Genomic DNA, 13,603 nt, shown 5'->3' on the forward strand with positions numbered 1-13,603 from the left:
CCATGGGGGAATCCTCTTTTTTTTTTTTTTTTTTTAGAGAGAGAGAGATTTTTGCTATAGGGCATGTGCACTCACCTGGAAAGATAGAGAGATGAAAAGAGAGAAAGTGAGAAATCGCACCCAGAGGGGATGGCCACACCCTTCTCGTCCATTCTCCTCTTAGGATTTTGGGTACGCACGCATGCACCCAGCGTGAGTTTCAAGCTGCTGGATCCGGGACTCGAATCATGGCTGGCCATGTGGGAGTCCAGAGCCTTAGGTACTACACTACCTGCTGGCCCTGTCATCTCTTAAGTCTCGTTTTCCTCAACTCTAAGTGAGGCTATTAATGGAGTTCAACTCATAGTTGGGACAGAAAAGAATTTAATGATGCGATGTACGGCAAATGCTTAGCCTAGTGCCTGACACATAGTAAACACTCAGCAAGTGGTGTTGGGGCCGGCAGGTGGCATGGTGGTTAAGGGTAATGGGCTCCTACATGGCTGCCCGCGGTTCAAGTCCTGGACCTGGCAGCTTGCTTTCTCACTCCCCACCCCTCCCCTGGTGTGTATGTCTGGTGAAATTAAAATAAATGATGAATAAATTAAATTAAATGATTTTTTAAAAAAAAAGATAACTCTTTTCTGGCTGGAACCATGATGGAGGGCGTTCAAGAGAAGAAAAAGAAGGTTCTTGTTGCAACAGAAAACAAAACAAAAAAAGGCCCCTGCTCTGGCAGAAGCCACCAAGAAGAGGGTTCCTGATGTGCCCGAAACCTTTCAGAAAATGAGAAGGAATTTTGCGGAGCTGAAGATCAAGTACTTGAGAAAGAATTTGCTCAAAAGATGCTTCGAAAGGCAATGAATAAGCTAAGCGCTGTCTTAAGGAATACAGACAGGTGTACAGAACTCAGGCTCCCGTGGCCAGGATGGCAAGAAACGCTGGAACTTCTGTGTACCTGCAGAACCCAAATTGGCGTTTGTCACCAGGATCAGAGGTATCTATGGAGTGAGCCCAAAGGTTCGAAAGGTGTTGCAGCTTCTTGGTCTTCGCCCATCTCCAGTGGCGCCTTTGCTAAGCTCAGCAAGGCCTCGATTCACATGCTGAGGATTGTGGGACCATATGTTGCATGGGGGTACCCGAACCTGAAGTCAGCAAATGAATTGATCTACAAACGTGGTGATGGCAAAGTTAATAAGAAGCGAATCGCTTTGACAGATAACTACGCGATCTCTTGGTAAATTCGGCATCATCTGCATGGAGGATCTGAATCATGAAATCTGTACTGTTGGGAAACGCTTCAGAGAAGCCAGTAACTTCCTGCGGCCCTTCGAATGACCTCCATGAGCCGGAATGAAGAACAAGACCACCATTTGCAGAAGGTGGGCGTGCTGGGACAGACGTATTAGGAGGATGATCTGAGGTCCCACCACGACTGTTTTTGTCGTCTGGTCAGTAAATAAGCAGGCTGTTCTCAGACTGCACTACACCGTTGAACTAGTAACTTTTTTGGTAACTAGCCTCTTCCTTCCTTAACCATTGCGGCACATCTTGGTGCCTGGTAAAATTAAGCAAAACTTGTGCAACCCTAGGGTCCATTTTTTATTTTGTGAGAATCACATAGGGACTGTTGGAAGGCTTTTCCTACACCAGAAAGGCCTAATGTTTCCTCTTTGAATTTTGCTGAGTAAAAATGGGTTTATTGAAAGAAAACTTATTTCAAGGCATTCATGCATGAAGGTAAGGTAATAAAATAAAGGTCAGTTTGGGACCAGCAGTTAGCATAATGGCTATGTCGCTGGACTCCCATGTAGTCGACCGCGGTTCGTGTCCCAGACCTGGTGGCTTAAACTCACGCCAGGTGCATGTGCGTGCGTGCCAAGATCCCGAGAGGAGAATGGAGGAGAAGGGATTGCGGCGTGGCCATCCCTCCTTGGGGGTGATTTCTCACTTTCTATCTCTCTGTCTCTCTCTGTCTTTCTGGCGAGCGCACATGCCCTGTAGCGAAAACCTCTCCAAAAATAAATAAATAAATAAATAAAGGTCAGTTCACCGAAAATATAAAATAAATAAATGAGTAAATAAAAGGGACCAGCAGATGACATAATGGTTATATCTCTGGACTCCCACAGAGTCGACCACAGTTCAAGTCCTGTGCACTTGTCAGGCTTAACAATCACAGCAGGTGCGTGTGCGTGTGTGCCCGTGCGTGCCCAAAATCCCAAGAGGAGAATGGGGGAGAAGGGACTGTGGTGTGGCCATCCCGAGGAGTGGTTTCTCGCTTTCTGTCTCTCTGCCCCTCTCTGTCTCTCTGGTGGCTTTCTGTCTCTCTGCCCCTCTCTGTCTCTCTGGTGAGCGCTATGTGCCCTACAGCAAAAATCTCTCTCAATAATAATAATAAAAGGATAATGACATTTTCCAGATCACCAAAGAATAAAGGAAGAGTCAGGATTTACCCCGAGAGCTGCAATTTTTTTAAATAGATTTTTTACTATAGGATATGTGAACTCACTGGAGAGAGACAATGACAGAGACAGAGAGACAAAGCGAGAAATCACCCCCCAGGGGGATGGCTCACCACAGTCCCTTCTCCTCCATTCTCCTCCTGGGATCTTGGGCATGCACACCCATGTGCCTGTCATGAGTTTGAAGCCACCAGGCCTGGGACGCGAACTGTGTTCGGCCATGTGGGAGTCCAGTGACGTAACCATTATGTCATCTGCTGGTCCCAGAGCTGCAGTATTCCCCCCACCAAACTGTCTTTGACCTCAAAACCCAAGTACTGACCCAGGGGAGCCGCGTCTGAAGAGACTGACCGTTGAGAGAGTTCCTGCGATGCGCGTCGAGGATGTGGAAGTACTCCACCAGGGCCTTGAGGTTCCTCACGGACAGCAGGCAGTAGATCTGGTCCAGGTAGAGGAACCACAGGAACGAGCCTGGCTTCAGTTTCATCTCGGTGCTCTGTAAGCAGAGGGCACTGGAACCTGCAACAAGACAATCCTGCCTCGGAACCGGAATGTTGGCAGCAGTAGCTGAGACCTGGCAGCAGTAAAGGTCAAAGTGTCACAGCAGGGATGGGAACCAGCAGTTTGCATAATGGCTATGTTGCTGGACTCCCACGTAGTCGACCGCAGTTCACGTCCCGGACCCGGTGGCTTGAAACTCACGCCGGGCGTGTGTGCGTGCGTGCCCAAGATCCCCAGAGAAGAATGGAGGAGAAGGGATTGCGGCGTGACCATCCCCCCTGGGGTGACCCCCCTGGGTCACGCTTTCTGTCTCTCTGTCTCTCTGTCTGTCTGGCGAGTACATGCGCCCTATAGTGAAAAACCTCTCCAAAAAAAAAAAAAAGTGTCACAGCAGGGGCCGGCAGGTGGCGTGGCGGTTAAGGTGCTGGACTCCCACGTGGCCAACCACGGTTTGAGTCCTGGACCTGGCAGGTTGAAAATCACACCGGGTGCATGTGTGTGCTTGCCCCAAATCCCAGGAGGAAGATGGAGAAGGGATTGCAGGGTAGCTACCCTCCTTGGGAGTTGTTCTCTCTCTCTGTTTCTCTTTGGCGTGCACACGTGCCCTATAGCAGGACCTCCTGTTTCAGACCCCTGGAGGCTCTTTCTCCCTTTGTTTTAGAGAGATTTTCGCTGTAGGGCACATGCACTCACCAGAGAGACAGAGAGACAGGAAGAGAGAAAGCAAGAAATCACACCCTGGGGGGATGGCCATGCTGCAGTTGTTCTCCTCCACTCTCCTCTCAGGACTTTGGCACGCCTGCTCACGCGTCTGGCGTGAGTTTAAGCCACATCATTTGGGACATATACCATGGTCAACTGCATGGGAGTCCAGCGACGCAACCATTACGCCATCTGCTGGGCCCCGCTCTTTCTCCCTATAAACTTTCCTTTTCCCCTTGAGATAGTGTCTCCTGAGTCTTACTCTGAACCCTAACAGCAGGACAGTGCTGGACTTCCCCATGGCCAACCGCGGTTCTAGTCCTGGACCTGGCAACTTCAAACTCACACTGGGCACATGTGCATGTGTGACCAAAGTCCTAGAAGAAGCATGGAAGAGAAGGAGAATGCCTCCAGGAGGTGATTTCTCACTTTCTCTGTCTCTCTCTTCTCCAATGAGTGCACGTGCCCTGTGTCAAAAACTTTAAAAAGGCAGAAAAGAAAACCTTTTTTTTTTTTTTGAGAGGATTTTGCTATAAGGCACGTACACTCACCAGAAAGACAGAGAGACGGAAACTGAAAAATCACCCCCTCGGAGGGGGGGTGGCCACGCCGCAATCCCTTCTCCTCCATTCTCCTCTCGGGATCTTGGGCACGCACACACACCCGGCGTGAGTTTAAGCCACCAGGTCCAGGACTGGAACCACGGTTGACTACATGGGAGTCCAGCGACATAGCCATTACACCAACTGCTGATCCCAGCAATTTTTCATGGAATAATACGTGGAAATACTTTAAAAACCTAGTGCTATAAAATATAGTTGAAGAAAAGGAAAGATCTTTTGGCCAGCTGGTGACATGGTAGTGAAGGTGACTAGATCTGAAATGGCCAACTATGTGGTTTAGGCATAAGAAACGGCAGCCTGAAATTCACTTCCGACCAGTTGTGTATATGCCCAAGGGCGCCTGCGAGGAGCATGGAGAAGGGTTTGTGGCGTGTCCACCTCCCCTGGGTGCTTTCCCACTTTCTCTCTCTCTGACAAGCCTGTGCATCCTATAGCATTTAAAAAGAAAAAAAAAAGGCAAACAAAGAATCTTCCTTCCTTCCTTCCTTCCTTCCTTTCTTTCTTTCTTTCTTTCTTTCTTTCTTTCTTTCTTTCTTTCTTTTCTCTTTCTTTTTTGGCCATACATAGGGCATATGCACTTGTCAGAGAGAGGCAGATAGAGAGCGGAAGTGAGGACTCACCCCCTCGGGGTGGCCGCGCTGCTCCTCCTAGGATCCTGGGCACCATGCACACGCGCCTGCTGTGAATGTTCAAGCCACCATGTCACCATGTCCAGAACTGAAACCGCAGTTGGCCATGTGGGAGTCCCGCCATGTAACCACTATGCCACCTGCTACTCCTTTTTTTTTTCCCAGAGAGATCTTTGCTATGGAGCACGTGCACTCACTGGAGAGACAGAGACAGAAATCAAGAAATCAGACCCAGTGGGGATGGCCACACCACAGTCCTTTCTCCTCTCAGGAATTTGGGCACGCACGCATGGTACCTGGCATGAGTTTCTTTCTTTTCTTTTTTCTTTTTTCTTTTTTTGAGAGAGTATAGAGTACGTGCACTCACTGGAGAAACAGAAAGCTAGAAATGACCCTCCGGGGGGGATGGCCACGCCGTAATCCCTTCTCATACATTCTCCTTTTGGGATCTTAGGCAGGCATGTACACACACCTGGTGTGAGTTTTAAGTCACCGGGTTTGGAACTTGAACCACAGTCAACTATGTGGGAGTCCAGCAATGTAACCATTACGCCATCTGCTGGTCCCCCACCCAGTATGAGTCCAGCGACATAATCCTTATGTCTTCTACTGGTCCCACTGGCCCCTCTTTTTAATTTTCAAAAATTTATTTATTAGGGGGTCAGCAGATGGCGTGGTGGTTAAGGACGCTGGACTCTCACATGGCCAACCACAGTTGAGTCCCAAACCTGGTGGCTTGCTTTCTCACTTTCCCTCTCTTTTTCTCTCACTCTGTCCCTTTCTGTCAAATTTAAATGGATAAATAAAGTTAAACAAAATAATTCTTTAAAAAATGTTATTTATTGGGGCTAGCAGATGGCATGGTGATTAAGGTGCTGGATTCCCACATGGTCGACCATGGTTCAAGTCCTGGACCTAGTGACTTGAAAACCATGCCAGATGCCTGTGTACGTGTGCCCAAACTGCTAGAGGAGGATGGAGAAGGGATTGTGGTGTGGCCACCCCCTGGGGATGGTGATTTCTCACTTTCCTTCTCTGTCTCCTCAGGCAGGTGACACCCTATGGCAAAAACCCTTAAAAAAGATCTGAGGCACAATACAATTGTAAAGAGTTTGAGTAAGAAGCTGGAAGCCGTTCACGGGTTGGGGAGCATCTGCCTGTAAGAGGTCCAGGATTCCCATGACTAATCGTCACAGGTGCATATTTATTGGGGAAATGTAGATGTGAAGCAGAAATCATTTGATTGGTTTGCAATTACAAAATTGCCTTTTACTAGTAACTTGCTGGAGTCTCATAATCACAGATCGTATGGCTGCCCGTGACTGGCTGGAGTTAAAGCTTCAATTTTGCCCAATCCAAGCATTTATCAGAAATGACCCAGGTTAAGCTGACCCAAGTTAAATTTTGCTCATGTCTGCAATTTAAGGAAGATTAAGGGCTTTTGAAGGCCTTAGGGGATGTTCCAAGCCCAGTCTTCCTTAAGACCTTACACAATTTGAATGAAATGAACAATTCTTAAAAGTGTACAACTTACAAAAATAATAGCATTTGGGACCAGCAGGTGGTGCAGTGGTTAAGGGCACTGGACTCCTACATGGCTGACCACAGTTCAAGTCCTGGACCTGGCAGCTTGCTTTCTCACTGTACCTCTCTCTCTCTCTGTCCCTCTCCTATTGAATTAAAATAAATGAAGTTAAATCAAATAATTATTAAAAAAAATAATAATAGTAATAGCATTAAAAAATAGAACATCTGGGGCCAGCAAGTGGCATGATGGTTAAGGTGCTGGATTCCCACATGGCTGACCATGGTTTGAGTCCTAGATCCAGTGCCTTGAAAATTACAACAAATAAATAGATAAGTAAATAAATGTTAACAACAACAACAACAAAACACAACACAACGAAACAGAATATCTAGAGGCCAGTCAGGTGGTGTGGAGGTTAAGGTGATTGGATTCCACATGACAGAGAGTGCAGTTTGAGTTCCAGACCTGGCAGTTTGAAAAACATGCCCAAATCCCGAGGAGCTTGGAGTACAAGGGATTGTGGTGTGACCATCCCCTCGGGGGTACTTCTCACTTGCCTTATCTTCCTCTCTGTATGGACTCCCACATAGCCGACCATGGTTCAAGTCCCGGACCTGGCGACTTGCTTTTTGACTCTCCCTCTGGCACTCTCTCTCTCTCTCTGTTGCTCTGGTCAAATTGAAGAAAAATAATAAACAAATACAATTAAATAAATAATTAAAAAAGAAAAAGTCTAAATAGCCCAGATCTTGGTTTGTCATGGTTCGGTGGTGTGCTTCGTCCCCCGCTGAGGAGACCGGATGTACTTACAGGGGAGGGGTGGAGGGGCGGGGCAGGGGCAGGAGCATGGCGGGTACTTCTGAGATCCGAGTTAGGCGCCCTTACAGATCGATGGGGTAAGGGCCCTAAAAGGAGGCCACTGCGTTTTCTATTTGGCAAAGTCCATGGTCTGGCTCGTGAGCGCGATGGATTGATGACCCCCACTGACCGCCGGAGATGGGGATGTCGAGCACAGGGTCTGGGCAAAGGCCAAGATGGAGTCGCAGCGGCTGAGTTTTCATAGCCGACAGCGGGCTGACTGGGACGCACAGCCGCCGTGGTGCCCAGGAACTCTATTCTCACCAGGAGTACCGGGCACTATGGTCCGCTGAGCCCGCGAAGAATAGGCAACAAATCACTCAGCCTACCATGCAGCCACTCGCCCACGCCCTCTTCCCTTCCAGAAAGCCAGCCTATTGCTCAGACGGCCAGCGAGAACCCTCGGCCTCCAGCTGCACTTCCGCACCCCACTGGGGCCCCTTCCACTACCTCGGAGCTCTCTCCTTCCTATTAAACTCCCTCTCCTCTCCTCCTTGTCCCGCCTCTCTAACTCTTCCGGAGCGGAGGACGAGAGCAACATAGCGTTGGATCTGCTCGCCCAACACTCCCACCTCACTTAGATGGACTGGCTGGGGTGGGCGCCTAGGTTGCCGGCTGCCAGTGAGCCAGTGAGGGAGGGCTGTGGCTGGAGGGTTCTGGCCAAAGGTGCTTTAACATCTCCTTACTTCCTAAAGGCCATTCCGGGGTGGATCCGACACTGTTAAAACTGTTACTGAAAACCTCCCCCCAGAGAAAGCTCCATGCATGCTGGCTTCACAGGGGAGTCCTATTAAACACTGGAGAGACACAGAACAGCCGTCCTATGCAAAGTCCACTATAGACCATGCACTCTTCTGTGAAACTGGCGAGATCCTGGTTTCAAGCCTTACAAAGCGCTTTGCGAGAAAGCAAAACCACAGTCGCCCTTTCCGGTGGATGTGTGCATTGGGCTGTTGGAAAAGTCATGACACATCTTTGCATAGAAAGCATAGGAAAATACGGCATGACTTTTCCGACAACCGAATACAACCATCTCAAACAAAACACTTGTAAATAAACATGCTATTTCCTGGGATGACGTAAGACCAGTTAACACCCAACTGTACACTTAAACTCCTGAGGATTTTGTTTCATTGCCAGAGGGCACGTGTGCTTGCCAGAGAGAGACAGAGTGAGGGGGAGGGCACCTGCCAGCGGGGTGTGGTCGTGCCAGCCTCCGTTTCTCCGTCTTGGCAGGCCTTGGGGGCATGCACACGCAGCCAGGTCTGAGGCTCAGAACCCCTGGTCAGCCGTGTGGGATCCAGCTCCCTCAACCACTAGTCCTGAGGCTGGCTCAACAATGAAAAAAAATTTTTTTGAAAGAATTACTTTTAAAATTGTATTTATTATTAGTTTTCAATTTGCTATAGGCACACGCGCTCACTAGAGAGAGACCGGGTGGAAGGGATGAGAAGTCACCAGGCCTGGGACTTGAACCTCAGTTAGCCATGTGGGAGTCCAGTGCCTGAACCACCACACCACTTGCTGGTCCCCAATTTCTTTTTTGCTTAATAAACAATAAGAGCTTATTCGGCTCATTGTGTTGGAGACGAGGTCAAGGGGCCATGTCTGGTGATGTGCATCTCCTTGCTGGCGAAGGCTCTACGAGGTCCCCCGGGGGCGCAGGGCGTCGCATTGACAGGGCCCGCGTGGGTGCGTCCATGTCTGCTGCTCTCCTTAATGTTTCCTCCTCCCGCGGGGCGGGTGTGCCAGCGAGAGACAGAGAGAGACGGAGAGAGCGCCCCTACCAGGGGGTCATGCAGCACTCGCTTCTCTACTTCATGCCAGGATGTGGGGCATGTGGGTGCACGGTCACACCTGTGGTGTTTTTCAGGCCGCTGGTGCCAGGAATCAAACCAGCGTTGGGCATGAGGGCTCTGGCTCCTTTAGCTGCTAGCCTTTGGGGCTAGCCCAGCATCCTAGGAATTTAAGTGAAAACCTGACCTTTCCTTTTAATGGGCATTTTGGAAATCTTAGGGTCTCATTCAGGGTCGTTGTTACCTAATGGGCATAACCGAAGTCTGGAGTCTTCATCCCTACTTTGGGCCATTAGAATTTTAAAGGAACATTGCTTTAAAAAATATATTTGCGGGAACCAGCAGTTAGTGTAATGGCTATGTCTCTGGACTCCCACGTAGTCAACCGCGGTTCGCGTCCCGGACCCGGTGGCTTAAAACTCACGCCAGGCATGTGTGCGTGCGTGTCCAAGATCCCAAGAGGAGAATGGAGAAGAAGGGATTGCGGAGTGACCATCCCCCCTGGGGGTGATTTCTCGCTTTCTGTCTCTCTCTGTCTGTCTGGCGAGCGTACGCGCCCTATAGCGAAAATCTCTCAAAAAAAAAAAAATATATATATATTTGCAGGACCAACAGGTGGCGTGGTGGTTAGGGTGCTGGACACTCCCACATGACCGACCACTGTTCGAGTCCTGGACTTAGTGGCTTGCTTTCTCACTTTCCTTCCTTCTGTGAGTCTGTTTTTCTCTGGTCAAGTTAAATAAATTTTAAAAAAAAGAAAAGAAAGAATGAATAAATAAAATCAATAATTCTTTAAAAAAATGTATTTGGTATAAGTCTCTCTGCACTAACTCAGGAGGAGAGAGTGAGAGAAAGAGAAAGCCCCCCAGAGAATGGCCACAATGCAGTTCCTTCTCCTCCATTCTCCTCTTGGGATTTTGGGCATATACGCTGGGTCCGGGACAGTTGGCCATGTGGGATCCAGCCGCCTTAACCTCCCTGCCGCCTGCTGGCAGGACTCAGTGATGTTTATGTGCATTCCCCAATGACTGTTCCCTGACTCAGCCCAAGAGCACCTGCTGGAGCACTGCTCACACTCTGCACCCCAAATGGCAGGAGGGGGACAAAGGGCAGTATGGCTTTATGGCTGTGCTCACGCTGAAGAGCCGGCGACTCAGGCTCAACTCTGGGTGAGTTACCTAGCATGCATTTTTTAAAAATGTATTTATTTTAGGGACCAGCAGATGACATAATGGTTCCTTTGCTGGACTCCCACGTAGTTGACTGTGGTTCGAGTCCTGGACCTGGCAGTTTAAGACTCATGCTGGGCCCATGTGCGTGTGTGCCCAAAATCTGGAGAAGAGAATGGAAGAGAAGGGACTGAGGTGTGGCCATCTCCCTGGGGGGTGATCAGTTGCACCTGTGTAAGGGACCCTCCAGAGCTCTGGGCTGGTGGACACCCGGAGTCGCCGGGAGGATGCATGTGCAGTGGGGATGTGGGTGCCCCGGACCCCTCGCCTGCACCTAACTCGCCTGTGCATCTGTTCCAGGCTGCTCCTGACTGGTCCCCTATTCTGAGCCAGTAGTATGGCAAGAATACTGCCTTCGATCTCGCAGATGAACCCCGGGAGGGGGTCGTGGGAGCCTCTGATTTATGACCCATCTGTGAAAACCTCAGGTGACCACCTGGATTGTGTCTGGCATCCTTAATGGGATGAGCCCTTTGTTTGGGGTCTGTGTGAACCCAGGCAGATGTGTCAGAACGGAAGCAACCTGGGGGCACCAGCTGGCGTCTGCAGTACCAGAGAGTCGTGGGTGTAGGTGCCCCACGTGTTTGCTGAAATCGTGAAGGCCGTAAGCGAGAGTGCAGAGGAAACGAGAACTTGCCCTTATGTCTGCACGCCCACTCCAATGGCTGCAATTAGAAAGGCTGATGAGAGGCCAGCCGGTGGTGTGGGGGGTAAGGCTCTGCTCTGGACCCCCACATGGTCAACTGCGGTCTGAGTCCTGTGCCTGGCGGCTTGCTCTCTCTCTCTCTCTCTCTCTCTGTTTCTCTCTAGTGAGAGTGCATGCTCAGTAGCAAATTAAATAAAAAAGTAAGTAAAATTAAATAAATAATTCTTTTTAAAAAGTAGACTGATGATATCAATGTAATTGGACTAACTGAAACTTAAAAAAAAATTGCCAGGGGGTGATTTCTTGCCTTCTGTCTCTCTGTCTCTCTGGTGAGCACATGTGCCCTACTGGAAATATTTCATATGTAACTACATATGTATTTATACCATTTTAGGGGCCTGGTGGTGCAGGGATAAGGCAGCCGGACTCACAGGAAGCCCTGGGTGTGGCTCTGGGACCTCCCTCTGCACCCTGGGCTGGCTGAGCCCCGTGGACTGCTGCACGGAGACCCCGTTGAGGTGCTTCTCTCTCTGGCTCTCGTGGAACACATAGGTAAACTTAAACACAGTATTATGGGGCCGGCAGGTGGTGCAGTGATAAAGGTGCTGGACTCCCACATGGTAGAGCAGTTTGAGTCCCTGACCTGGCTGCTAGAAACACCAGTGCGTGTGCCCAAAATCCCAGGAGGAGAATGGAGGAGAAGGGATTGCGGCATGGCCATGCCCCCGGGGGGTAATTTCTCACTTTTTGTCTCTGTCTTTCTGGCCTCCAGCGAGCGAACACAGCCGATAGCAAAAATCTATATAGGATTTCGAGATTTTGAAATCTCAGAAGTATCTGACACCATGTTCCCCTTTCATTTCCTCTAGTGAATATTTTTTCTCTCTTTTCTCTTTTCAACTACTCTTATCTATTCCTCATTTCAAAGAAGTAGCTTGGTTTGGTTGAGCTTCTCTGCTTTTCCTACGTTACTCAGACATAATGCACATACGCAAGTCACCCACTGACAAAAGTGAAACGTTTACAATTCAATGACTGAGTAAATTTACTGGGTCGTGAACTCATCACCGTACTCTAGTTCTAGAACATTCTCCTCTCCCTAATAAGATTCCTCATTGTCCATTTCCAGCTAATCCCCAGTTCACACCCAGCCCCGGGCAACCACTAGTCTACTTTCTGTCTCTGTGGGCCTGTCTTTTCTAGGCATTTCACATAAATGGCATTATGTAACTGGTCTCTGCTCTGGCTTCTTTCACTGGACCGATGTTTGAATGGTCTCTCCACCTGTGCTTCCTACCCGACATCACCCAGCGGTATATCACCCAGCGGTATATCACCCAGCGGTATATCGGGGTGCCCACCCCCTGGTTTCCAGGATGTTCACGTCCTCCATCTCCCTGTGTCCCCCTGGCCCCTGGGTAGCTGTCCAAAGGCGAGACCAGTGAAAAACCTGTGCTGGCCTGGGAGGCTGGCCCAGGGACTGGCCCACGGACATTTGCGTCTGTTGGTGAAAGGGAGGCCCTGAACTGCCCACGCCTCGTTAAGCTATGGGGAGACGGGGCCGCGGGGCTCGGTTCGGGGGCGTTCTTGCCCAGACCGCCAGCCTCTCAGGATTCCTCTCTGGCTTCCCCAACGTAAAGCGACCCTCGCTGTAGGCACGCTGCTCAAGGGCCATTTCCCACCAAGTTCCAACACGTCTCCACCCTGATGCTCTCTGGGGGCGGGGCCGTTGGAGTGTGACCGAGGCGACAGTTAGGGCCTTGAGCCTTGCGGGTCGCCCACCCCGGCATGCGCGGTTGGACCCCACCTAGCAGATTCAGATGAACGCATTTACACTGCCTGCTGGGACCCAACAGCTAACGGTGGCAGCGAAGTGAGACTGGGGGTGACGGTGGCGGAAGCCGACTTTAATTTTATCTGTAATGTGCTTCGTCCTTTTTAAATTTATCTGTGCTTTTTTCAAATAGAGAAATCTTAAGAAATGAAAGTGTTTTTATTCACCTGCAAATGTAACTGCTAGCCCGCCGTGAAGCACACGAAACCACGTCTCAAGGGCTCCTTCTCCCACACTCCAGTCCTGGCAGTTGAAGGGTCTCGGAGGGGGAGCCCCCGGGAAGAGGACGCGCGTGGGGAAACCGGACTCGGGGACTGGCCGCGGGGCGAGGAGCTGCGTCTCGCGCTAGGAGGCAGCATCGCGCCGAGGGGCCCGCGGCGGCCACAGTGCCCCGGGCCAAGGGCCCTTGCCAGCCCGGCGTCCCGGTCGGAGAAGGGGGCGAGGGGGTCGCATCGCAGGGTGGTTGAGGGGCGCGACCGAAGATCCAATGCGGGCTCCCCTTCTTGGTGCTGACAACAATCAGTGGGCGCTCGCGAAACCCCGTTCGCTGTCCCCTCTCTCCTACAGACGTTTCGGCAGCCACGCGGCGCAGCTAGCCCCCCAAGCCTGGGACAGTCCAGCCCGAGGGCTCCCTAAACTCTCCCACGCCCTAGCCGTAGCCCGCGGCGGGAGGTGCGAGGGGACTACAGTTTCCAGAGTGCCCTGCGGCGACGGGCGGAGCCGGGGAGCGCCCGCAGCCAATTAGGGGGTCGAGGGGCGCTGCCGGGGAGCGGCAGGTGGAGCCGGCCGGTGGGCGGGCGCGGGGCCGGGTCC

The 13,603-nt window shown here is 50.7% G+C and overlaps 1 protein-coding gene across 1 annotated transcript in view; it reads right to left on the minus strand.

The window, feature by feature from the left end:
* EFCAB9 (EF-hand calcium binding domain 9) overlaps window positions 1-13,093 on the minus strand; it is a 19,686-nt gene extending 6,593 nt beyond the window's left edge. The window contains exons 1-2 of the mRNA XM_006158908.3: window positions 12,958-13,093; window positions 2,796-2,963 (exon numbers count right to left, since the gene is read on the minus strand). Coding sequence (XP_006158970.1) covers window positions 2,796-2,931 — 136 coding nt within the window. The 5' untranslated portion in view covers window positions 2,932-2,963; window positions 12,958-13,093. The remainder of the gene's footprint in view (window positions 1-2,795; window positions 2,964-12,957) is intronic.
* Between the last annotated feature and the right edge of the window lie 510 nt (window positions 13,094-13,603).

This window comes from Tupaia chinensis, unplaced genomic scaffold, assembly GCF_000334495.1.
Source record: "Tupaia chinensis unplaced genomic scaffold, TupChi_1.0 Scaffold000612_1, whole genome shotgun sequence".
Classification (NCBI taxonomy): domain Eukaryota; kingdom Metazoa; phylum Chordata; class Mammalia; order Scandentia; family Tupaiidae; genus Tupaia; species Tupaia belangeri.